The 26,024-nt window shown below is 37.1% G+C and overlaps 1 protein-coding gene and 2 long non-coding RNA genes across 11 annotated transcripts in view; 2 read left to right on the top strand and 1 right to left on the bottom strand.

The window, feature by feature from the left end:
* CALCRL (calcitonin receptor like receptor) overlaps positions 1–14,001 on the top strand; it is a 69,809-nt gene extending 55,808 nt beyond the window's left edge. For both annotated transcript variants that reach the window (XM_075027963.1, XM_075027964.1), the window contains 3 exons: positions 3,227–3,445; positions 3,812–3,853; positions 10,240–14,001. In XM_075027963.1, coding sequence (XP_074884064.1) covers positions 3,227–3,445; positions 3,812–3,853; positions 10,240–10,461 — 483 coding nt within the window. In that variant the 3' untranslated portion in view covers positions 10,462–14,001. The remainder of the gene's footprint in view (positions 1–3,226; positions 3,446–3,811; positions 3,854–10,239) is intronic.
* LOC142031094 (uncharacterized) overlaps positions 1–26,024 on the bottom strand; it is a 141,832-nt gene that overhangs the window by 4,130 nt on the left and 111,678 nt on the right. For 2 of the 8 annotated variants that reach the window (XR_012650403.1, XR_012650410.1), the window contains 7 exons: positions 25,399–25,616; positions 20,098–20,238; positions 19,347–19,558; positions 17,603–17,675; positions 15,958–16,100; positions 14,310–15,340; positions 8,339–9,603 (listed from right to left, as the gene is read on the bottom strand). This is a non-coding gene — a long non-coding RNA (uncharacterized LOC142031094). Of the gene's footprint in view, positions 1–8,338; positions 9,604–10,767; positions 10,908–14,309; positions 15,341–15,957; positions 16,101–17,602; positions 17,676–19,346; positions 19,559–20,074; positions 20,239–25,398; positions 25,617–26,024 lie in introns of those variants that run through there. The other 6 variants (XR_012650405.1, XR_012650407.1, XR_012650408.1 and 3 more) reach the window with 5 other exon arrangements.
* On the top strand, positions 18,943–21,517 carry LOC142031095 (uncharacterized). The gene is made up of 3 exons (XR_012650411.1): positions 18,943–19,318; positions 20,509–20,574; positions 21,155–21,517. It is a non-coding gene; the product is annotated as an uncharacterized LOC142031095 (long non-coding RNA).

Here is a 26,024-nt window from a genome sequence, read left to right as displayed (position 1 = left end):
TTGACCATTGAATTACAACCATTTACCTAAGCAACCACAATTAAAGAAATAGTGTGGGAATGGAACAGTAGAGTGTGATGGTAGTTTTTACACTAGCCAAATAATGATCAAAATGCAGGAGGTGAAAAAAGCAATGGGTTTGAATTTTAGTGAAAGCAGTAGTGAATTCAGTGTAGATTTCAGATGTGCCAGTGCACTACTGAATTAGTTTGCATTGGTGCCACTGAAAGAGTAGATTTTGATTTAGTTATGCCATTATTTATATAAATAATATTACAGAGATTTTTTTTTTTGCCCTATAATAATGTTATGTATTAGTGTCTTAGGCTGACAGCCTTTTATAGATGCAAATTGTTTTAGCAGAAGAAGTAAGTGTACTCAGTGAACATGTACTAGAAGGAAGTTCAGGAACTCCTAGCTTTGTCACCGACCTATTTAATGATTTCAAGCTGGACTCGGTACAAGACTTGGGAGTTTAGAAGTTGAAGGCTTAGCATACATGTGCCTGGCCTTGGGAACGTCCACAGGCCAGGTACAAAACTTTTCTTCATGAGCACATACGGATGTTCTGCCCAAGCAAGCCAGGCTCAAGCAGGCTAAGATCTGAAGCTGCATAACTATATTAAAAGCCACGCAATGGCTACTAGCTAGTATCTAAGAATATCTGAGTTTCTTGAGCTGAGAATGGTCTGTTTATATCATCCTAAGGAGGAATTTAAACAGAATTTAAACCCACATGCTAATAAGTATTACCATATTGCTTAGCACAAACTCAACATGGAGAGAAGTAGAACTATCAGGGACCTGAGGAGAATTTAATTCAAGAACTGTGGCACCTATTGACTTATAAGCTCAGTTAAGTTCGCAGCCACTCTTAAGGCAGAACCTAAATTCTACTAAGTTCCCAGTACAGGTGCCAACATTTCTTTTTATCTAGGATGGCCTCCTCTGCCTTTGTTTCCATTTTTGTTCATTTGCCCAGTTCACTTTTCAGGTCACTGTGGAGCTGCTGGTATTTTACTCTGTGTTCATACTGCAGCTAGCACAACGGGACTCCTTTGGGGCTTTACAAACCATCGCAGTCAATTTGATGATAATATATATGCGAGTAGTTCCACTGGCCTTCTTTTGCTGAAATGTAAAAATCTACTCACTACTTTGCTAAAGTCAAGGCCTATTTCCATCACTTTAAGAATTCAGTTCATCCTGATCTCACTGTATGTGTGACAGAAGAGATATACATCAAAAATTGGTGCTGCGTACTTTTACCGAGAATCATACTGTTCTTCTCTGTCCTCCGCTTTGCCTCATTTATCTTTTCTGTTTACACTAATACCTATTTGCAAACTCTCTGTGTGCTTATTTTTGTGCTTTTTGGTTTTGGTGGGTAAGTGGAACAATTAGAAAAATTCTGTGCATTTCAGCATGTTGTGAATGAAATAATTTGCTGGGTGGTATTTCACTCCTGGCTGCTGCAACTTTCATCTTCAGTTAGCATTCAAGGACAGTATTATAGGAATTGGCCATGCTACCAAAACACAAGAGGTCTGAAAACTCTGTGTTTGAGACATGCTGATGTTGAACTAGTAGATATGAGAAGGATTAAATTTAGAAATGGAGGAAGGACTTATTGTCTATGTGTACTATAGGAGGTTGGATGAGGATCGTGGGCTGCATAAAATCTAAATAAATCCCTTGAGAAAAAAATCAGAAGAACTTGGTTGCTTAAACAAAGCTTAAAGGTAGCTGGAGACTTCCAGAAGAAATTCATGCAGTAGTTTCCTATGTAAAACAGTTTCCTGTTAAAATGATTTAAATAGCATGTAAGTAGAATATAAATAGCATCACATATCTGTCAGGGGCCTTGTTGCTGTAACAATACGCAGCTGTTTATCATGAAAACCTTAACTGACATGAAAGAATTCTGCCAGGGTTGTGGAGAGCTTGGTGACATACATGGTCTGAAATGGCTTCCCTTTTTGCACATGTCCTACAGCAAGACAGAGACCTCCCCCTAGAACAGGAATTCCTAGTCTTTTGAGAAGGGAGTTGTGTGTCTCTCTGTCTGCTGGCTTCTTCCCTCGCTCCCTACTTTTGTCTCTAGATAGTTGTTGACAAGGACAGACAATTATCTGGAAGAAGAGACAGGACCAGGTCTGTCCCTTCCATAGTGGGTGCCCTAAGCAGCATTGTCTTGCCTCTGTGCCCTTGGGCAAGGTGATGGAACTGGCTGAGCTCTCAAGGTCTCTTATAGCTCTGGTTTCTATAAGAGGCTGCCATTATTGCACAATAGATGAAAATACAGTGTAATCATCCATAACGTTGCTGTTGCTCTGGTTGCTCGCATCCTTAGGCTGTTGGGGGGGTGTGTGCGTATACACACACATATACGCGTGCCTGTGTGTATTAGTTTGGTGGTTGCTTATGATGAGTGCTCACATGTTGAAAGATAAAGTCTGCATAGTTGTGATTTCAGTTTGGGATTTTTTTTGTTTGGTTGGTTTTTTGTTTTGTGAAACTGAATGAACAGCTATGCACCACTGTTAACAAGAAGAGCCTTAACAGCTATGGAAATAATCAAGTTCAGTAGTGCATGAGAATGATGTAGAGCATCATCTCAGTGCTTGCCCCATTTGCAGCTCAAATCAAACATTGGCCACTGTAAGAATGTTAAATCTGCTGTTTGTCTACAGGAGTATACAGTTCCTTGTAGCAGCATTTTGACTGCAATTTTATTTTCTTTTATTTTTTTATTTTTTAAAAATCTCATTTGTTTCTTTTCTATAAATTTGTCCAATTCATATTTGAAAAATAAAAAAGCAGCCTTTTGAAGAACCACATTTAAACACAAAGAGGGAATAGTGTCATTCTCTTTCTTGACCAACCTAAAAAGACATCATCATTGTAAAAAAACCTAATCATTCACCTGTGTGCTGTTATTGTGATAGCAGAGAGAAAGGTGCGTAGATTGTTACAGTGGAAGATGGACATTTATCTAGATGGGCACTTGCTTAATAAGTTAGAGGAATGGACATGGGCAATAGATGTTAGAGCCCACTCTCAGTTACTTAAAGGTGTTTTCAAAGAATTTTAACTCATGCCTATTGTACAATCACCATGCTATCCACGTAGTATGAGTTTTCTTGAGTTTCTGGTTTTAGTATCACAAAACGGTGTGTGGGATTATTTTTCAGACTATCTTCAGTGTCATTTTCTTTTATGACAGGTGAATCTTTTCTTCCTGCTAAATATCGTTCGTGTTCTCATAACCAAGCTGAAAGACACCCACAAGGCAGAATCCAACCTGTACATGAAAGCAGTGAGAGCTACCCTGATTCTTGTTCCACTACTTGGCATTGAATTTGTGCTGTTTCCATGGCGACCAGAAGGCCGGATCGCTGAGGAAGTGTATGACTATGTGATGCACATCCTTATGCACTACCAGGTAGAAAGCATTGAACAGTTTTTGCTCGCTTAAGCTAGATAGCAGTTGGCATCTGAAGCAAATAAAGGAGAAATGATCTTGTTATTTTAATTTTTAAAGACCTTCATGCAATATTCTTATAAATGACTTTAACTTTCTCATTATGCTGAATTTTCATTTCTTAAAGGAAAGAAACATCATGGTAGATAGCTGGACCAATACTTTTTAGTAATGTATTTTTAGAAATAATTCAGCAAGTTTACGTTTGTATTATGTTTTCTTTGCTGTCTATATCTGAACTCTATGAGGAACCTCTAGTTATCTCAAACCTGGAAAAATCCATATGCATGTGAAATAAAGCAGAATTTTTTTATTTTTATTTTACAGGGTCTACTGGTGGCTACAATTTTCTGCTTCTTTAATGGAGAGGTAGAGTAACAGTTTTTAATACATTTATAATACTTTTCCTATTTTATATATTTTGGGGGGGGGGTTCAGCAATTAAAGAGATGGTAATTATTAAATTTTTTTTTAAAAAATTCTAAATCTAAATTTGTCAGGTAAAAATTAATTTAAAAAACTAATCTGGCTGCCAAGAGCAGAGCTTGGGAAAGACTATGCCATCATTCTTGGCATCATTAGGTTCTTTAGGACTGACACTCTTGTGCTGAGCAATATGCATGTCTCTTGATTATATAAGGAATTGAAGACAGTTGTCGCTTTGATATGAGTTCTCAATAAATATCATGTAAAAGTAAAATGTAATTCAGTATCCAGATGGTATATTTGTCTGTCTTAGAAGCTGTACAGCATCTGTTGTCCTGGAGAATCACTGTATTTGGTCTTTCTGCAGCAGGAATAGAGCATATTGCATACATGTTGATGTGCTGGGGTACTGTTGTGTTATGATGGCTCTTTGGGAAAATTTTAGGCTGAAGTTTGGAAAACTGTTTTTTAGCACTGCTGAGAAATACTATTCAAAAAATCAGAACTTAATAGTTTATCGTGCTTGGGTCAGAAATGTGTGTTGAATAAGAAGTGCACTTATAAGGAATCATCATCAGGCAATTCCAAGAACAAACTTCTTTATTCTTATGTTAGAGGATTGTGCCATATTTCAGTAATATATTGTTCTGATTCTGTTGAAGCTAACAAGCTTTGCTGTTATCTTGAATAGATCAAGGTCCTGTAACTCTGGAGCGCACACAGTGACTTTTCTCTAGGAACTCTGGCCCCCAAGCTGTAGAGAGTACACTCAGAGGACCTTACCGTGTCAGAGATCAAAGTGGTAGAGAGGCTAAAAAAATATATATCTACAAAATCGTTAATATGGCTCTTGCTTGCAAAAGAACCCAACAACCCAAAAACTAAAACCACCCCACCAAAAAACTAACTGGTACTTTTCCAACACTTCTGGCAGAGGAACAATTACAGTCCTACACTTATTCCTACATATCTGTTTGTTCATTTGTTCTACATTTAGTGCAGTTGCAGTATATGGCTGTAAGCAGATGTGTGGGAGTAGCCAGATGTTTTCATGTGACTCAACCCTTATTTTCTTTCATCAGATGTTATAAAATTGTATCAGTGTGCTTATATAATGTTATTGGACAGTAACATTTACGTACAGGTAAATATTTGGCTAATACTAGAATTGATTTATGTGGATCGCCCTTCCTCCTCTTCCTAAGTCCGAAGTTGACTGAATTGCAAAGAAACTACCATGGGGTTTCAAGTTGTTTTTTTTTCCCCCACCCCTGAAATGTAAGCATCTCAATGACTTTTTGCCAAGGAGGCAGAAGATAGGCTTTCTAACAGTTTAGTGGGCATGGAGCAGTGTTTTTGATCTGATCTTAACATAAAGTAGATCCAGGTTCAAGTCCCTGCTTATGTATTTGATTCAAAGCAGAACACATCATTAAGCACTCTGGATCTGATTTGATCACTTGCCCACATTCAGCACTGATATTTCACACACTCTTTCTGTTCTAAATTTTATAGTTCAGAATGCCTTCTAAAAACAGATATTTGGAAGAAATCAAACAGAATTTGTTCTGCTCCAGTGCAAAATAGGGGGGGGACACACGCTTAAAATCTCTGCAGTTTCTATGAAACAACATTGTCTACTTCTCAGCTCAGCCCTTTAATCCTTGTGGATCTTCTGAGGCTACTTTGTTACTTGAACAAGTTGAAACCCTAATTTTAAAATATGATACAATCAGTAAGAATGGTATCTGTTAATATTCCATTGTTACAAACTCATATTTTTTACATGCTCTCTTCTGCTGTGTAAGAAAAGCAAACCTGAGTCATCCCACTAATTCAGTATCCTAAGTTCACCATGGGCTGATCAGTAGTAAAAGATGAGCTCTTCCACAACTCAAAAGATGAGCTCTTCCACACCACAACAAGTGGTGACAGACCCTATGCCTTGACTTTGTCAGTTAAACATACATGTCTGTATTTGCTCTCTATAGAGTGGAATTTTATGCTTTTTAAACCAGTTTTGTGTTCAGTGCTTCAGTGACCACTATTCACTTTTTATTTTTAATTACACCTTGTTCAAGAAGGGACTTATTGCTTTATAAACAACTATATCAGTAAGGAAATCCATGGGGAGAATGACGGTGTAGTTAGGAAAAAACGTCCGCACAGAAAAAAGGGTTTCCTTTCTCTACTTCAAGATTCTGCTCCTGGCATGCGAGCCTGCAGGCACACGTGTGTTCTGTTGCCCTTATAGTCTGTTGCTGTCATACCAAATGCCTGAACAAAGCCTGCAACTGCGGCTTTGCTGTTGTGTAGATGCTGCTGCTTTATCATCACCTGTCATAGCAACAGCTCATTAGAGACTCTGCAAAATGATAGGCGTCAGAGAGTGGTGTTAACACTTGTCTGCAGCAAGTCTATGGTTTAAAGGTGAATGCTGATATTGGAATTGACACTGACAATGGGGCAAAAATTTTCCAGTGGGATATTAGCAATTAAAAATACTAAAAGCACTGCAGCTGTTTGTCCCAAACCTCCTACAGACAAGGGCGTATGTGCAAACCCTTCATCTTTATTTTCTGTGGCAGGGCTTCCCTAAGGACGCTCACATTTTGCTTATGTCCCACCACCCCACAAAGATGCTGTTTGACTACCTCTTCCAGTTCGAGTTAGACTAGAGTGGCCTTGGGGGGTGACAGAGGCTGCAGTCAGAGGAGAAGCTTGTCCCAGATCTCTGATAAATCACTAGAAAGGTTCCTATTGAGCTATGAATAACAGGTGATAATAATGACCTACATTATCCAATGTAAGCTTTGTGTAGTTTGGATTTTTTTTCTTTCCTTCCACTGGTCTATAGATATGTTGCAGTAAAGATTGTGGTCTCAGGTCTGCAGGATTATACAATCCCATTCTCAACAGGTGAGGCCGTGTTGTGGGTTTTTTTTCTCCTTGTTGGCTACTGAGCCTGTTTAGTTAGTGACGTGTTGAACATCAAGCTACTAGTATGTTGAAGAGCTGATTGGAAGGACCCCTTTATGAAAACTCATCAAAAAGAGCCATTATTACCTAATAAGGTGATGTCGTGGTTTAACCCCAGCCAGCAACTAAGCACCGCGCAGCTGCTCACTCACTCCCCCCCATCCAGTGGGATGGGGGAGAAAACCAGGAAAAAAGAAGTAAAACTCGTGGGTTGAGATAAGAATGGTTTAATAGAACAGAAAAGAAGAAACTAATAATGATAGTGATAACACTAATAAAATGAGAACAGTAGTAATGAAAGGATTGGAATGTATAAATGATGCGCAGGGCAATTGCTCACCACCCGCCGACCGACACCCAGCCAGTCCCCCAGCGGCGATTCCCTGCCCTCCCTTCCCAGTTCCTAAACTAGATGGGACGTCACATGGTATGGAATACACCGTTGGCCAGTTTGGGTGAGGTGCCCTGGCTGGGCATGAGAAGCTGAAAAATCCTTGACTATAGTCTAAACACTACTGAGCAACAACTGAAAACATCAGTGTTATCAACATTCTTCACATACTGAACTCAAAACATAGCACTGTACCAGCTACTAGGAAGACAGTTAACTCTATCCCAGCTGAAACCAGGACAGGTGAGAAAGCAACAATATTCCAGCTGGAACGGGCACCTCTATTAATGACTGAGAAATACAATTATATTTATTACATTACTTTCCTTCATTAAATGCATTGTATAATACCCTTTCTTATAACAAAGTAACAAATTGCTGCCCCTCCTAAGTTGAATTTACAGCTCTGTGCAACTGCTCAAAGCTGAGGAAAGAGCACTAAAAGATCTGTTTTCCCTTCGTTGCTAGACATGCATATTGTTAAACAGAGTATAATTAATGGTGAAAATTAGTTGTCACATTGATTTTTTTTTTTCCCCCATCTTCTTCTATAAATGATTTTTGGATGGTTTAGAGAAGACTGAAAGACAGTATTAATTATTGAAAGGATGCAACACCCTACAAGAATAGACATGTAGCAGAACAGAGGTAAATACTGATTCAGCAGTAGCAGAGAGGCTTTGGGAAGAGTGCCAGAAATACATGGCTTAGAAACGCACCGAGAGTGCGCAATGGGCACTGAGGCAAGCATAGAGGAAACGGTGTTTGCCCATACAGGAAACACTATATATAGCAATCTGTCACTGGCCAGAGAGCAAGCTAAACAGACTGTTTTCTCCCTAGAAGTAGCCCAAAGGCACTTGTCTTGCAGGAATACTGATGGCTTTCTTGAGCTATGGGGACTGATATCCTTTAGGACTGGTTTAGAAATATTATTAACAATTGAAAATAAGACAAACAAACAAGTGCTGCTGAAGCAGCCTGGAGGAAGTGTGGGAGAGGACCTGAGTGTAAGGCTTTTTTGTAATTTGGCAAGTCTAGTTTATTCCCCAGCTCTGCCAATAGACTTCTTTGACCTTGGTTAAGCCATTTAGTTGCAGTTGCTGACATTTTCCCATCTCGAGCCTGTGTTGTCTAAAGTGAAAATTACTCAATATGTAATTTTTTGGGGGGGGGTGTACAGTAAAATACTAACCTTATTGATGCAATTGACTATGGAAAGGAGAACAAATGGAGCATAGCTTAGTGATGTGCACAGATTGATTGATATGATTTAAAAATAAATTCCAAGCTTCCTTCTAGGAGTAGATGGAATTTTGAATATGCATCTTCTCTTGGCTTTATGAGTGATTACAGGAAATGGATTCAACCCATATGAAAATTTAAGGCTATATCTTGCTATGCAATGCAGATTAGTTAATCGAACCCTTCCTGTGATGAACAAAGAGCTCTCCATTTGGACTTAGAAGAAATATAGACTTTTGATATGAAGAGTGATAAGATCAGATACTCAGAAGTATTAAGAAACTTGATTTCTCTTCAGGGTTTGTAGATTTGTGTTTAGATGTTTTGAGTGGATTGGAATGGTTTTATGAACAGTAAAAGAGCATCTCCTTTGCCCTAAAATACTAATGTCTTCCGTTACTCAGTTGATCCTTCTTCCCTTACCCTTTTATATTTTCTTTGTAAGGATTTTGAGAAATATGAAGTTCTCCTTTAAACAGAGGATTCTGATACCAGAGTGCAGGAAGTCTAAAAATTACATCCCTTTTCTTCTATTTATTTTTATTTTTCATAATTAAAGCCAGAGTAAAATTAGACAAAAGACTACATTGTGTTAGGGAAATGTAAAGCAAACAAAAAAGAAACCCTGAAGACATATGGAAAATCCTAAAAATATTTACCCATTATATCAACATTTAACTGGGGGAATCACTGTTCGCTGTTCAGTTCTTTTGTATGTAACAAAGTGAAACGAAGGTCATGCTTGTGAATGAGACTTGTGAATTGGGGTGCACTGCTGCATAAATGTGTCGATGTCCCCCTCAGCATTTCTTGAAAGTCAGTGCCTTGCCAGTCAACACAGGAATACTTTGTGTAAAAAGTTTGGCTGAAAAGCAAATTAAATATTCATGATCTGTGAGCAGGTTTTTTAACATTAAAAAAAAAAATCTTGAAAAAGCAACAACAATAGCTATTACCATTCTTAGCATTCCTCACTTGGCATCTGCACTGCGAGAGTAATTCCATGTGAATTTCATGAATGTGGCACTTCATCAATCCAATATGTACAGGTGTTTAACCATATTGTAGGAGAGGAAGGCTATGATAAACATAACATCCTTTCAGTGAAGACATGTAAACCAGCTGGGGCCTTCAGCTATTTTATCATCAGCTTTATTTTTAATACTGGTGGAAATACAGAGTTTGGGAAATTGTTCTTTTACTCATTTGATTAAGGTATGGTCAGAAATTAAGAAAGGCTTTCTTGTTTCAGAACCATAGCAAATGGAAATTATGGTTTGTTGATAGTATAAGAATTTATACCTGCTGAGGATGTGGCTTTTTGAATATAAGGCTAAATAGAAATTACCTTTTTCACCTGTAAATGTGATCTGTCCACACTGGGCTTCAGTCCACAGGGGAGAAAGCAGAAAATTGTGTTGCTGCTGCTCCTCCAGTAACCTGTTCTTTTCCTGAGCAACTAGTACACTACAATTGTAAAATGTAACTATTTCACACCAAATTTGCCAAAGAATAATGCCTACTGAAATTGTAAATCTTTCAGAACCTCCTATGTGACAGATCACATGTAGGTACCCCCACATTCCAGGACTACTGAGCCTTACTCCCTAATTTGCTTAGACACATTTATTATGGCACTCATGCATAAAAAAATGAAGTCCAGTGATATCTTGCCAAGTGTTTTATATGCATTACTTTTTGTTTTCTGGCATAGGTCCAAGCTGTTTTGAGAAGACACTGGAATCAGTACAAAATCCAATTTGAGCACAGCTTCAGCCACTCGGATGCTATGCGCACCGCTTCCTACACCGTATCGTCAATCAGTGATGTTCAAGGCTACAGCTACAATCACGACTGCACCAGTGAACATTTAAATGGGAAGGGCTACCATGACATGGAGAGCGTTGTTTTAAAAACTGAAAAGCTGTATGGTTGACTGCCAAAGGTTCGGCATATGCCAGTGTGCTTACCCTCGTGAACTCCAAGTGTGATTTAATGGCTTCCTGGCCAGAAGATTTTACCTAACCTGGGATATGTTATTCTCCTGAATGATGCAAACTAAACCAATGTGTTTTTTCTTATGTATGTATGTATATATATGCATATATACATATGTTTGTGGTTTTATATCTATATAGTATGGACATCTGTACATATATATATCTCTCTATATATATGTATGTGCATTTATATAAGGATACAAACTTTGCCTCTTCAGTTTCTACTGTGTAGACAAAGTTGGCAATTTTTTGTACAACGGGAATCAATGGAGGATTTCTTATTTTCTTGGAAGTTTGTATAAGACTGTGTTGTGTTGAAGCCACTTCATTTGCCTATAGAATCTTGGAGTGTAAATACCATACTGTATGGTCTTAATTCAACCTAAAATAGAACAAAGGAAAATGGTTACAGTAGGTGCAATAATAACTATAGATTGTCCAGGTTAATTTTGTGTCCAGTATTTGACTGTCAGAAAAGCCTAACAGGTAGTCTGAGATAACAGACTCAAAATATTGATGGTTTGGTTTGGTTTGGTTTGGTCAGGTTGTTTTTTCCACTATTTTAAACCAAGCATAGAGACACCAGTGCAAGTCTGAGACTCTACTTCTGTACTGCAATGTAATATTTTACAGCAAGATTTGAGCAATTTTATTTAAACTATTTTTGCATATACAGGAGTGTCTCCTTCTCCTCAAGTTTATGGAAGTTTCCTATTGGCTTTAACACAGACAAGATCAATGAGGCCTTACTGCCAGAAAGAAAAGTAGTAACCTGTGTAACTGTAAATCCTTCCAGACACTAACACATAGTTGAAGCTGATGGAACTTCACTGTGTGCTTAAGGAATTTACTCAAAGTCATGTATAGAATTTGTTGTAGTCATGTTGTTTTGTTTTATTTTTAAGTATTTCTCTGGCCATATGCTTGATAATTTATTCTTTCATTCTTGGGGCAAAGTTTTGATTAATTTTGTGGTGTTTTTTTTTTTGTCTGAGAAAAGCATGCAAGACTGAACACAATGCAAATGACATACTACATTTAAAGCCAGTGTATGACGTTCAGACTAATCAAGCAAATTAGTAAATGTCAGTATTTGGAACTGACAGTAAATGTCAGTATATGGATTGAGAATTTTAATGTTATTTTGGCGTGCTTGACTCTGAATCTCTATCTATCTATCATCTCAGTTACTTAGCTTAGAACAGTACTTCATAAGTTGTTTCTTTGGTTCTACTGCTGAATAAAGGTCTAACTGAAAATGAGGAGGTTGTCAGGAAGGTCTTGAGAAAATGTGTCTTTATAGCAATCTATGCTTTTGTAAATCTTTATGCTTTACAGAAGGAGTAGTTTTCTTAAGTGAAATGACAAAAATGCTCAAGAATAAGGGCATGATAAAAGGTGAGTTTAGAAAAGTCTTACTAAAAATCACAAAAGTAGAAAAAGGTTTTATTGGTTTACTTTGCAGATAAGTCTACTTCAAGTGGGGAAAAAAACAAAATGTAGTAGAAGAAAAGTAGATGCTGGAGTTGATAGACTATTATGCTAATTAGTGCACATCTGGTGCATGTAAGCTGGTGAAAAAAAATGAAAAACAGTTCTTTCTATGACCATTTCAATATTGTATATGAACAACTTGATTTTAACATTCAACAATTTTTGGCAGTAGCCTTTCTGTAAGCTTCATAGCATCTAGTTAATTTGCTGTCACAGTGGTTATTGGTTTGTGGCTTCATAAGGCTTTAAATGCTTTGTATTTAGAAGGAGGACACTAGGAGGATGCGGTAAGTTCACACCACTTACACCTTTCTGTAGTTTTTCTACAGTTCTTATGTCAGGAGTTTGAATTTAGAAAGTGTTTTATTATCAAGATTTCTGTTCTTCTGCAAGGCTGTCTGGTTGATTGATGGGAATGATTTGAAAAATCAGTTGGATTTTGTACTTTAGAATAGTGTGAAATCTGGCGATCAGATGTCACAATCTCTTAAATTGTAAGAATACAGTAGGGGTATCTGCTACAACATGATTAGAGGTTACTTACAGCTCTGCTTGCTGATCTGTGTAGTGTTACTTAAAATCTGTGCAATGTTCTGAAAATATTAGTGGTGCAGAAAATCCCTGCTCTGCTATAGCAGCTTTACACTTGGGGGACCAGATCTTCAGCTGGTATAAATCTCTCTTGAGTTCCATTTTCAGAATCAATGCATACCAGCTGAGAATCAAAGCCCAGGCAGATATCTGTCCATTCAAAAGTGCTTTGAAGTCCTTTATGGCATATATTCAGACAATTATTTCAATGGTACCTGGTGGGTTGTCGTAATTAAAACCTATGTGACAGTTTAGAGTGTGATACAATATTAGATTTTGAATTAAGCTTCCTTCTCAGCTAGGCAGTTCAAATTTAATAGCCTATAAATTTTTATCATTTAATGCAAAGTACTAGTTGCTAATTGCTCCCTGTCAGAGAAACTTTGTAATGGTAATTTAGAAGGGAAAATTGTTTTTACACAGAAATCATCCTACTTCTAGGTGGACAATCACAGCATGCTTCTAGGCACACATCTGTCTTCACTTTGGAAAAGAAACACACATCCAGCTGGATGTGCAAGAAAATATTTGCGGCTGTGGAGGGTTACATGACATAGGAGAGCTACATTTCCCCCATCCTCAGGAGGCTAGTTCCTATTTTGCGTTGGAAAATAAATATAAATTCCCTGTTTTGTCTTCCTACCTCACCTTTTTCAGTTCCTACAAAACCAAGAGAAGGGTCTGTTTCTTCAAATGTTTTTCTGTCACAATAAAATAAATTCAAATCCTTATGCTGATTTCTCATGGCTGATTTTCTACTTTACAGAATGTTGTAGTCCTTATCTGTATTCTCTGGGATGGAAGTAAACTCTGTTTTGGTGGGGCTGTGAGATTCCTTTGAACATGCAAACAGTTACATGTTATTATTTGCTCTTTATATTTGTTGTTGTTTAGTGAGGATTTATTGTATCAATCTACAGGGGCTACAGCAATACTTGTCTTATATTTGGTATCTGTAATACCAGCATGTTAGCATTCTATGAGAGGGAATGTCTATTTTTCATGCTACTGTCTTCAGTTAATAAAATGCTCCATTGCAGGGTCCTCTCTGTTGTTTGTTTGTTTTAATGTTAGCATTTTTGCTGTGTATTTTTTCCATTGTGATGATCTACTACAGTATTTGGCTGTAGGAATGCTGCAACACTTACTCCTTTTCATGTCATGAAAGTTTTGGGCTGGAAACCAGGCAACATCAAGTATTGTACTATGTAAATAAGATAAATAGAAGCTATAGCATTGTATTTATTGCTTACACTAAGAATGAAAGGGAAAAAATGTGAAATTCTTCGGTTGTGCTTTATTTTCACTTTGTTCATATGAATCATCATGCATTTTAATTGCTGAAAACTATTATGTTTGTGATCAATAAAATATTACTACATTTATTCAGATCTCTTGTGCTGTAACATGGAAACAACTAAGCTGGTCTAAACTAGGCTTTCACAGATGTCTTAACTGTGTTAATTAAATATTAGCCCACAGAGAAGGTCATTACATAGAATTACTAACAAGTATTCAGCTTTTAAGTGTTTTTGTTTAGTTAACGCTTACATTTTTAATGCATAGTAGAGTGTTGCATTTCTGGAGGAAGCTTGCATAGGTGACAATACAAGATGGGCTGCACTTAACATTATTTACTCAAAAGCTTCATATTCCTATTTCTTCTCTCCTGAATCTGCCTTTTAATAATTATACTTACTTATGTTAGGAAGCCAAATTTTCTGTTCCATCATGAGCTGACAGCAGAGTAGAGACTAAAGTAAATGTATCTATATCTTCTTCATTCCATGAGTCTAGGTGGAGTTCCTCTCAACATGGTGTTCAACCAAATCTCAACCAAAGAGACTTTTGTGTGCAGAAGCTGTTTTATTATGTAAGACCTACAAGAAGGCAATAGAAAAAATGAGTGAGATTTCCCCTGCACCTCTCCCCGATAGAATTAATGGCATCTGCTCAAAAGCTATGAATGACAGGTATGTTTTAAATCTGTAGTATTGAGTCTGTTCTTTGAATACTGAAGCCCATCTGACTTCAGAGAGATGCCTACCAGCATGTAATTGCTAAACTTTTGAATGGTATCAGCTGATGATCAAACCACTCTAATACAGATAGGGGAAATGCCAAAGTACGTGGGCATTTAATCTACAACTTAAGTTATCGCTTATCCAGCTTGCCCTTCTGCACAGGCACTAGCCACAGCAATATATGGGTGTAGCAGCTCTACTGGGGAAGTGTAATTGTAGTTACATTGGGCCCACTCTGGTCTCCCTACACTGTTGCAAGTCTGTTTCATAAACTGACCGGGTTAAGTATACTTCTACCTACAGTGATGACACAAGAAATTTAGGCATTTGTTTTCAAGTGCAATCTGCAGGAATTCTGTTTAACTTGCTCATTCATCCAGAACTGGGAAGTTGTTGGTTTTGTATGCCTTTGAGCAAATCCTGTTAAATTATTTAGAGCTGGACTGCTTATACCTGCTTCCTGAGTGAAACACAATGTTTCAATTTTTTTTTTATTAACTCATTTGAGTGAGTTTCTATCATACCTGCTAAAAAAATCTGGCAAAACAACTTTAGAATAACCCATAACCTGTCTGCATTTTTTTCATCTCAGGCTGGTGCTCCTAGACTTCATGTTTGGGTGAACTGAAGGTGTGGATCACAGCTCGAGAAGTGCCAGCAAACTCTGCTCCTTCAGCAGACTTTTATTAAAAGGCATATAGGAAATCTAGAATTGTTAAAAGTCTTAGTTAGGTAAACAAACAAAATGGTTCTTTGCTATATTCATTGCTAGCTTATAGCCATGAAAAGCAGTTCAATACTGCACTTAGCCTGTGTTTCCTCATTTCAGAGATTTGGTTTACAAATGAGCACATATGATGACTCTGTTCACAGTTTCCTTGTGATACAAGATTAAAAGCTAAGATAGCACAAAAAACTTCAACTGAGGGCAAAAAAAACGCCAAACTAACACTTGGTAATTTATTTGCTATTGCTGTGAAAGGCCTTGCTATAGTATGAGTTGCCATGGCCCTACACCCTTAACTTATTTCCAAATGGGAGGTAATATAACTCAGAATAGACAGAAATACAGCTAGAAATGTCACCTTAATTGGTAATTAAATTTTAGTTCTGTTGAGCTGTGATACAATAGTTATAACTGGAATAAGCTATGATTGACTAGTTCAGTTATTTTTTATATAGTTCCAAGTTGCATAAATGACTTCAGTATAGATTATATACCAAAACAGCAAATAAGTGCTGGTAAGTACACTGCACTTTTTATTCTTTTTTTGAAATCTACAGCTTTTCAAACTCTTTACACATAGTAGTAATAATTCATACCTCATTGTCCATGTGAAAAAGCTGAAAGATGGATTAAGGGGTTTAACCAGTGATAATGTTGGGATGTAGCCTGTGTCCAGTTGATGGATTAAAGTTGTGCTTAGGACACAGAATGATGGCTGGACCTCAGCTATTTGGCAGTTCTGCAGGGGTAAAAAAAAAAAAAAAAAAAAAAAGCTACTTTTTTCCTATATTTATTTTTGGGGGAAAATGAAAATATGAGAGGGAATAAGTACTCAAACAGAAGAATAAATAAATGGGTTATTACCATTTTTTAAAAAAACATTAAAGACTACAGAGCTGAAGGGAGTTGTGGGGTAGCGGTTTTAGGAGACAAAGAAAATAATAGAGCTCTGTGTGCAATGAAAATATATTCTCCTTTCCAATCCCTCTAGAAGACAGCAAAGCAAAGGCCACTTTACAATTTAGAAGGGAAGATATGTACAAAACAGAGAATGACTTTTAAAAAATGCTCAAAATAATATGAAAATTGAATTAGGGAAGGTTGTATCAGACTCAATCTATTTCTCGGTAAGCTAAAGAACAGTATTTTTTAAAACCTTAAAAAAAAAAAAAAAAAAAAAGAAGAAAAACTGTGCCTCTGTTTTTGCTTCAAGTGAGACAGAATCCTTTTGAGGTTGGATGTCAGGAAAGGATGTGTGGTAGTGGTTGACGGTGGAGAAGAGGAAGAAATCATTGTCCTGGGCCTTAAAACAACTTCACTCTGAAATTTCATTTCAGCAAAGGTGTATATATAAGCAATCCTGAGCTAAAGAAATGTACTCAAGAAAGAAAGAAAATAAGACTGCCTAATTAAGCCAAGCAATATTTGAACACACAGGGATCTTAATACAGGGTCTTAATACTACTGTATGTATGATACCCATATTTAAATTGTGCTGATGTCCAATCAACAAATGCACAGTCTCCTAGCTCCCATTCCTGACTTTTGAGCAGGAGCTTGTAATTCCAGGTTATTCTGTTGATCTCTAGTTCCTAGGACTGAATGTCAGTCAGTGGAAATTGTTACAAACTCTACTAATACTAATTTATGTCTATTACTCCAGCTAAGCACATGGCTTACTCTTTTCTACCAATACCTACTAATACCACTTACTGCTGCTCAGCAATACAGATTCTCTGTATCTGCATATACTGAGTTCAAACTGTTACATTTAACAATTATTTTATACTTTTATCTAAATAGTAGTAGAAGTAAAGCAAGTCCCCTCAGATCCAAATGTTACTGCCTGCAACATTTTGTCCTTATGCCCACCAGTAGAAAAGTAACACAAATGATACCCACAGTAGCATTTGCAATTGGACTATATGCACCTAAAAGCATGTAAACACAGTATTTTGGTCCTGAAAGAAGAATGAAACATAGCATCCTAACCTCTGTAGATAAGAGTGAACCGCAATTCTTGCGTTTTATACATAATTTTAAAAGAGCAAATGCTCTTACAGCACAAGTAGCCTTGTAACATTTAAATGTGCCAATAAATACACTAGAAAACAAAACAAAACAAAAAAAACCCAACCAATTTCCTATCATCTATTGCCACAGAATACTGTTCCACACTCTGCAAGATACAAAGATTATGTCTTTTGAAAATATTGCAAGTGCTCTACTAGTATATCTTACACAGTCTTGTCATGGCAGTCACCATCAAGTAAAAGTTCCAATCCAAAGTTTTAGCTTGTTATAGTTAGCAATTCTAAAAAAAAAAAAAAAGTGCAAAGAAAATAAAACTAGTACACCAAATACATGCCAAAGTGAATAATTCCCATTGTTAACATTAAGCCTGCAAACTGATCTACTGCACACTAAAGATAAATTAACAGAATTAAAAGTAACAGAATTAAAATTAAAACCCTAGTGAACATGAGTAAGCTCCTTTGTAGCTAGTGTTGGACTGCAGTGTGGGCTCTATTGATTGAGAGTCATTATCAACCTTTTGAGAAGTGACAAGCTGAAACTAAATGCAAAACTCTGCATCATATCACGTTTTGTTTGGGACAACAATTTGTGTTCAAACCCATACTTGAAACTAGAATAGGCAAGTGGAGGACAGCAGAAAGCAGGTGGATGTGCCAACACACACATTCCACAGGCTACAGACGTGTGGCTGCTGAAGGCTGCTGTGAAGATTATGTAGAGCTATGACACTAGCTATTATACCAGGCCAGAAGCAACGAGTTTAGGAACCGCAGGATAATTCTTACTTATACTAAAATAGCAATAATGTACAAAATGCATTTAACACATAAGCAAACACAGGTCTGGACGCTTAGAAAAAAACAATTAGCCCTCTTAAAATCTCCCAGAAAAGCCTGAGTAAAGTCTATTTTTACATATGCTGCTCCTATAAATAATAATCAACAAACAAAGCAAAAGTTTTTTCCCCTGTCACTTCATCCTTATATACTGTGAGCATTCTCTTTTTCAGGAGCCTGTTTCTAAACTGTAACAAGAGCCTGACTGGAAGTTCAGATCTGACAGCCCCCTGTTTATAATTAGAATTATTATCTATCATCCCACAGCTGTATATTTTTAATAACTTTTACAACATACTGCTTAAATGAAGAATTTAGATTCATCCACGTGGGCTTCATGCTTCATTTGAGACAAATGACATATAGGATTGCTTTTTAAATTAAACTTAGTTTTATCACTACCCAAAATAAAAATGTGCACACTAAATTGTAAAGATGTTTGCAACTACCATTCCTAATGACTATTTCAAAGTTTTCTTCCCCTCAACAAACCTCACCACTTTCTAAATGAAAACTGTTACAAAGGGAAAATATCTTCCAATTAGTGCTAACTCACATAAAGCTCAATACAATTTTTAATGTGAATTTAATAGAATATAAATACAGAAAAATCAAAGCCTCTAAAGCATGTTTTCTGAAAAAGTGCTTGCACATCATTGTTAATTCCTGATTTAGGACGATCAGGGTTTTCTGGAAATTCAGGTTCCACAATCAGTGACAAACCAAAAAATGCCACAAAGAGGTGAACACGGGTGCTGGGGTCCCTGGTGCTGTCTGGTTAAAGCAAGTTTTAATGGTAAGTGCAGTCACCTGGGATGCAGGCAATCTAAACCAAGTTTTTCACTGCACAAGCTAGAGTTGCCCACGAATGCAAGCCTCCTGCTTCTTAGTGTAAGGTAACAATGTTCTCTTCTGTCTGACCTAGAAGAGCATACTCTTCTACGTAGAGGAACGGTTTGAAGTTGCCAGTGGGCCTGTGGCCAGAGTTTGGGGCAGAGTTTAGGAACGAATCCTAAAGTTCTACAGCAAATATATACATAAAGACGGCACAAATTCTTGAAGTAGAAAATAAGCTTGAATACAGGTAGGTAGTTGCTTACTTACTTCCTTACCTTGATATTTGCAAATGAAACCTGACAAATGTGCCTGTAGCAGAGAAAGGGCTTCTGAAGGTCCTCCATGCATTGGATAGGGTTTGCTGTTAAACTGGCAGTGTCTTTGACAGAGTGCAGTGAAGTCCATGATCATCAGGTCTATTCCTTCTGAAAAAGGGTAGTCACAGACTGTTGCTCCATGTCGTGACAGTCCATTGTACGTGCAATAGCTTTGCATATAAATATATAAGAAAACAAAATACTGAATTAGTAGGGAACAACAATCTTCTGATGTTACAAAAAGTACATTGCACTGAACAGAAATACCTATCAAAGAAAGAGATTCATTTTAAACACAGTGACAAACATGATGAGAAAAACATTGATGGGTATATTGGATTTAAAGTAAAGAAAAAAAGTAGAATGAATTATTTTGTGCCTATTTTTATAAATGTGCTACAGAAAGGTTTAAAATCAGAGTATTTTTACCTTTCATACCTTTGTAGACTTAGACTAATGATAATGACTTTGTCCCCTAAGTTTCACTGGATGTAAGACCTTAAACATCAGTGAAAAGCTGGGAACACAAATACTCGATCATGCTTTACTTAGCTAACCTTGAATATGAGCTAAATTTGTGCATATAACAGAGCTCAAAAGCGCATTTGGCTAGGTTTCCCAGAAGGATCTGTGGCCATATATTCCACAGAATAGTGTCCATAGCCCAACTTGTTTCTGTTACTCACAAGGGACTCCCATTTTGTGATACCTAATAGACTCCAGGAGCTGTCTTCAAGCACCAGCTTCTTCTGTCACCTTTCGGGCAGATGATGACAGTATGAGTTTCCTTATTCAAGGGTCTCTCAATATTTTGTGGGCAGATAGATAGTCACCATGGATATTTCAGAACCTGCAACAAGAGCAAAATTAACAGTGAGATGACTTGGAAAATCATAATAAAGTTGTATTACTATTCTGTGGTTTGTAATATAGTACAGTGATATTGCCTTGCTTTTCATATTCACATCTCTCTCACAAAAAGTATCTTAGTTTAACGTAATTGTGATACACTTCATCCAGATGATGCAATGGACAAACTACAAGAATTTAGAAAGTTAGAATATCAAGTCCTTCAAAATGTTCATAGCAACTACCTGAGGTAAAACTATTTCAATTTCAGGTAATTTCAAGGTTTGGACTCTGACCTAAACAGTCCTTTCCAGCCCAGGTCTGTATTTGCTACAAGGTATGGAAAATGTTTCCATTTCTTTTTGACAGTGGAAAATGACAGTAGCTATTTTTCGTTTCCATTTAAAGCTAATTACCTCTTTTTTTTTCTTATTATTTGCCACAGGGACTAGTTTATAACAGTCAAGAGTGCTGTAAATAGCCTTCCCTAGCTGTAATTAAAAAGCTGATTAGAATGATCTGTAATTGAAATACAATAAATTGTTAATGAAGAAAGTTGAATCAAGAAACTTTCACAGAAATAAGAAAAATATCAAAAGCAAAATTGGAAACATTTTAGCACCAGAATCCTGGAAACGTTTTTTGTTGCAGACAATAACAGGACTACATAGTTATGTTATTTCACTATATAACAGAAAAAAGATTTTTTTTAAAAGTCATGTAATGTGTTTTTTTTAGAAATAAGAGTGCTTAAAGTGGTAAAATATGGTAAAATACACTTTTTATGTGAGTTCTAGCAAAATATTTTCAGTTTGACACCTTACTCTCTTTCCCACCACCTCAGGCCTCAGTACTTCACTAGCATTGGCATGATGGGGTTTTTTTCTTCTAAATAAAATCCTCCCCTCATTTCTTAGTATTCACCAAAGACCAGCACCCAGCAGGTATCCACAGCCCTGCAAGATACTTTCCCTTCCACCGGCTCTCTCCAAAGGTCTTGGGAACTGGAGGTAATACTGCTTCAGGCTACCATCTTTTTCGCAATCCCACCAGCTGGGCCGGGACCACAGAAGGAGTGCAGTAGGCCAGTCACTAGAACTCTCTGTCTTTCCGTTTCAGTTGAGGTACACTTGGCAGAAGAATGAAGGAAGCAAAACCTCAGAGAGTCTTTGATTCACACCCATTTCCTCAGTAAAGTTGTTCTGGCACTGGGGAATAACTGGCATTGCGCCTTCCTGCAAGGAAGAATGCACTGAGCTGGTTTTCTGGCTGTACTCTCCTCACTGTGCTGTGGAATCTCTGGCCTTCTCCTCAATCACTCCTTGTTTATGCCTTTTTAATGCTGTTGAAACAACTGAATGGAGGAGGAATCCCCATCAATTTCTACATCAAGCAGCAGCTGCAAGTTGAAAGCCAGACAAATCTAAGAATTCATCATATTTCTAATCCAGCAGAAGCATAAAATAAATAAAGCATAGAATTACTAAACATGGATAGATGGTATGAACACTCTGTGAGCCAGTGGCAATACTGCAAATACACAAAGAAAATATTAGCGTGCAAAATCTATCGTGGTGCTACCAAAAAAAAAAAAAAAACCACCACCCAAACAACTTGTGCAGATATGGAGTGTCGGTGATTTAAGAATTCCAAAAAGAGTCTCCTAGCATTGCAAAAGAATTGTACTTCAGAAGAAAATCGCATATCCCTCTATTTACAGATATTCTTCACTTGCTTTCCAGGCACACACATGCTGATGAGAGGAAAAGTTAAAAGGGAGCCTGAGGCTTCTTCCATTAGCATCAGTGGGCATGATCCATACCCTTAAGAGAAGATAGGGTAGCAACTTTACACATTCATCTCTTTTTCCTTTTCCTTCCTTAACTCCCCTGGCCCCTTCTTTTATTTACAACATAAGGCCCTTTCTTTTATTCACAACATAATATCATCTGGCTTTAACTACAGTGATTCTATATGATGAACTCCTTAGCCATCCAGCCCAGTGCCCTACAATGGGTGCCAAGATAAAGAAATCATTCCTATTTCTGTTAAAGCAGTATTTACTGTTGAAGGTATTTACTGTAGAGTTTAAATACTATCTCCTGCTTCTAGGCAAGTTCCCACAGACTTTTAAGTGGTTTAAATAAGATGTCTAGATCAGCCTAACTGTCTAGAAGTGAGCACGATCTTTTTAAAGGTTGAAAATACTTTCTTTTTTAATAATGTCTCCTTTGGTTGCAGCTGAAAACAACAATATAAGAACATAATAAGAACGACTAGTCTAAAAATGGTTCACTCTGAACTGTAACTAAATTGTACATAAGTTGTACGGATTTGGATTAAATACATGTGGATGTGCATCATTAAATAAAAAAAAAAAATCAAGCTTTCCCTGCTTTCTTCCACCTAGCCCTTGAATTAGTACTGCTGTTACATTCACAAATCAGCAACATCTATGTAGTCTACCAATGGAACTCCTTTTTGGCACGTTCCATTCACCAACTTCTTAACAACCACTATGAGACCATAGATTTCAACTAATGCATTCGATTGCATTTGACCAGCTGACCCTGCAGCCTCTGTGTTCTTCATAACTTTCCTATGGGTTCTGCACTATCTTTGTTTGAAGTCCTATATATTTCTTCCAAAGCATTTATTTGGAGTAGCCGCTGAAAGTTTATCATCATCACGTACATGCAGAAAAAACAACAGATTTTAAAACTGACAATAGGAGTGCGTCCTCTAATCAAGGGCATGATAGTTGTGCATACTGATGGACAGGCTGTGTATTTAGCAAGATACACTTAAAGAATCATAGTTTTCTTCCAAGTCACAAATAACTGACATTTACTGGATAATGTGAGTTACCACAAAGGGAGAGAATGTGTTCTGAAGTACATTAAAATACACAATAAAAAAATCAAATTAACAGTGCTTTCAGAAAAAACTAACACCCAAATTATTACCTTTTCCAGGCATATTGTATTATGTTTCCAGGCCCACAATGAACTTCCATCACAATGAAAGATGTGATGTATTAAAATCACTATATGTACATCTGTCTTCAGGGTGCAACTGGAAAGAACAGAGGAGTACCTGGCAAAAATGGGTTCCACTGTTGCTAAAATTACAGGATTTTTATTATTGCTGCCTATTGCAGTCATCTTCAGGATACTGTAGTGAATCTCCTTTTCTGGACCCAGTGTGACTTTGAACTGTCTAGATATTGCACTGCTGCTTGATAATTACAAGTTCAAGATTACACTTCATTGTGCAAGAATGATGTTTAAATTTAAAGGACATTCCTGGCAGATATTGCTGTATCATCATCTTCAAGCTCTATTTTTCAAACAATGCAGTTCAAGGAATATACTAAAGATACATGAAATATGAGCCAGTATGTTCTTTCGAATGCAGAGGAAGGCCAAACAGACTTTTTCTGATGTATAGTATTGCCTTTCAGTATAAAAAGCTGTTTAAAAATTGAGAACATGAGATCTCTTCAGTAACAAATAGATGGTGTGAGCAGCATGTTCTCATCTCAATGATGGCAGAAAGCACAATTCAGCAAAAAAGATCTTGCTTCTCCCCACTTGCTTTGAACTTGTCATTTTATTTCTGCAAGCTTTCTTCATCATCTGTAAATACTTAGCGTGGCCATGTGATAGGGAATTACAATATTATATCCCCTCCAACTATGTGTCATTAAAATTATTCCGCTTTGCTTTGAGATTCAAAGTCAATTTGTCTGCAGATTAGTTTAACTGCCTCTGAAGTCTGGAAACACAAGAAGATGTGAGCCTCAGACCTGAAGCCTGCAATGGGAGTGCAACAGAGGTGCACCTGTCCTGTCAGAGCTCCAGAAAGCTGTAGGCAGGACCTGAACTCTCAGAGCTAAATACTTAGGACAAGATCCATTTTTACCTGTGAAGGTCTGTGACCACCCAGCCATCTTGACAGTAAACTAGTTCAGGTGTCCTTTTTAGCTGACACTGTCTGGTGCTGGATTATCCTCCTATTCTTTCCTGTGAGCCATATAGGAACATTTGCAAGAGAAGAGCTCCTTGAGACTTCCAGCTCTCATGTGAATTTGAACAGGGTCAAACATATTCTGGTCCTCTTTTGTTTAAATATTTAGTTTATCTAGTTTTCTTGCCTCCTTTGAGTCTATCTGTGCTCTCTTCTAAGAGCCAGGATGTTCTTTTCAACATCTAATGTCTTTTTTTAAAAAGTCGCTACGGTACCCATCAGCAAGTGCTTCATACACTGGCAGTTTACCACAACAGCTATTCCAGACTAGTCATTCCAGAGCTCCCCTTGTGGACACCGTTCCTCCAGAATAAGAGAGGGTTGTATGGTTTTTTTCTTAGCTTGCTTTATTCATGTTGGAACAAAACATTTTAACTATAAATAATTTTTCTGGAATATCTACTCTGGCAAATTTCCAAGCACAGTCAGCCCATCAGTAGCTAATAGGGAAGAAAAACATAAGGCTCTCCAAGACTCCAGGTCATATTTTGGATCTATAAATCAGCATACCCTATATTAGGTCCTTGAAGAATCTTTGTTTAATAATTTTGTGCTAAAAATTATTGTTCTTGTACAGTTGCTACATGACTCCATATCTGGTATGGCCCACCATTCAGCAAATAGCCATGAGTGATAGTAAAAATGTATTGTACTAGCTTTTCATTTTTCTAGACAAAGAAAGTGAGGATATCTGGGCTTGCTAAAAGGCACAATGAGAAAAATGTTGCAGAAAGCTTATATTTAAGCCTTCAAGAACTGTGTCACTAAAAATCTGTGTGTAGGTGCATGTGTATTTTACGAATGCACAAAAGCACAGAAATTGCAACCAGTGTTTGCAAGAGCATTAAAGAAGGCTATATACTCAAGCCAATTCCCCAGTAACTTTGGCTTTATTCCCATGTAACTCTTCTGAACTCAATAATCTTCAGTGTATCTATCTGACATCAAAATCTTCACCCAAGAGGCAGCCTACTTGGAGACAAAAAACCCAAACCCATTCTTTTCTCAATTTAGGTCATACTTATTCAACATGATTTTCTATAACAGCAACTGAATGTGTTAATCAACAAGCTTTCAATCAGCAAAAAACTCTAAGCAATTAAATCCGTTGAAATTTTCAATACTGCCTTACCTGTGCAAGCTTCTGGTATATGATGCTTTATCATTTGTCAGGCGTCATCCAGATGAGAGAAATATGTCATATAAGAAGTCTGACAGAAATATGCCAGACCTCCAGTTTGGTAGAAATCAGTGCGCTTCATATGGAACAGGATGCAGAATTGCTGCTGTTTGTTCATTTTGCTGCTGGGGTGTCCATCAGAGGTTTGTTAATACATGAAAGATCAGGTTCTAAATTGAATGGCAATAAAACAAATGTTACAGACTAAACTCCATTTCCATCACTCCAGAAGAAATAGAGGAACTAAACTCCCCTCTAAGAAATTAATCTGTTTAATCTTTTTTAAAGTTATTTACTGCATGACAGTTTCCAAATATTGAGGAAATAGTGAAGGAAAGAATTGTTTACTTTTAGAACAAATTGAAGATATTCATTAAGAAATTATTTTGCCGGGAGAGGTGGTCATTATTTTTAAGACACTATGATAAAATATGGAACACAAAATCAAAATTCATAACACTCATCAAAAAACACAGAACTCAAAAAGCAAAATTCTGAAATGCTAAAATTTCCCATATTCCCTTCTCTCTGGTCTTTTGTTATTATAGCCAACATACCTTGTTTATTTTTCCCTGACA

This window comes from Buteo buteo, chromosome 5, assembly GCF_964188355.1.
Source record: "Buteo buteo chromosome 5, bButBut1.hap1.1, whole genome shotgun sequence".
Classification (NCBI taxonomy): Eukaryota; Metazoa; Chordata; class Aves; order Accipitriformes; family Accipitridae; genus Buteo; species Buteo buteo.
The sequence above is the reverse complement of the archived record's forward strand: the minus strand, read 5'-3'. Positions and strand labels throughout refer to the sequence as shown.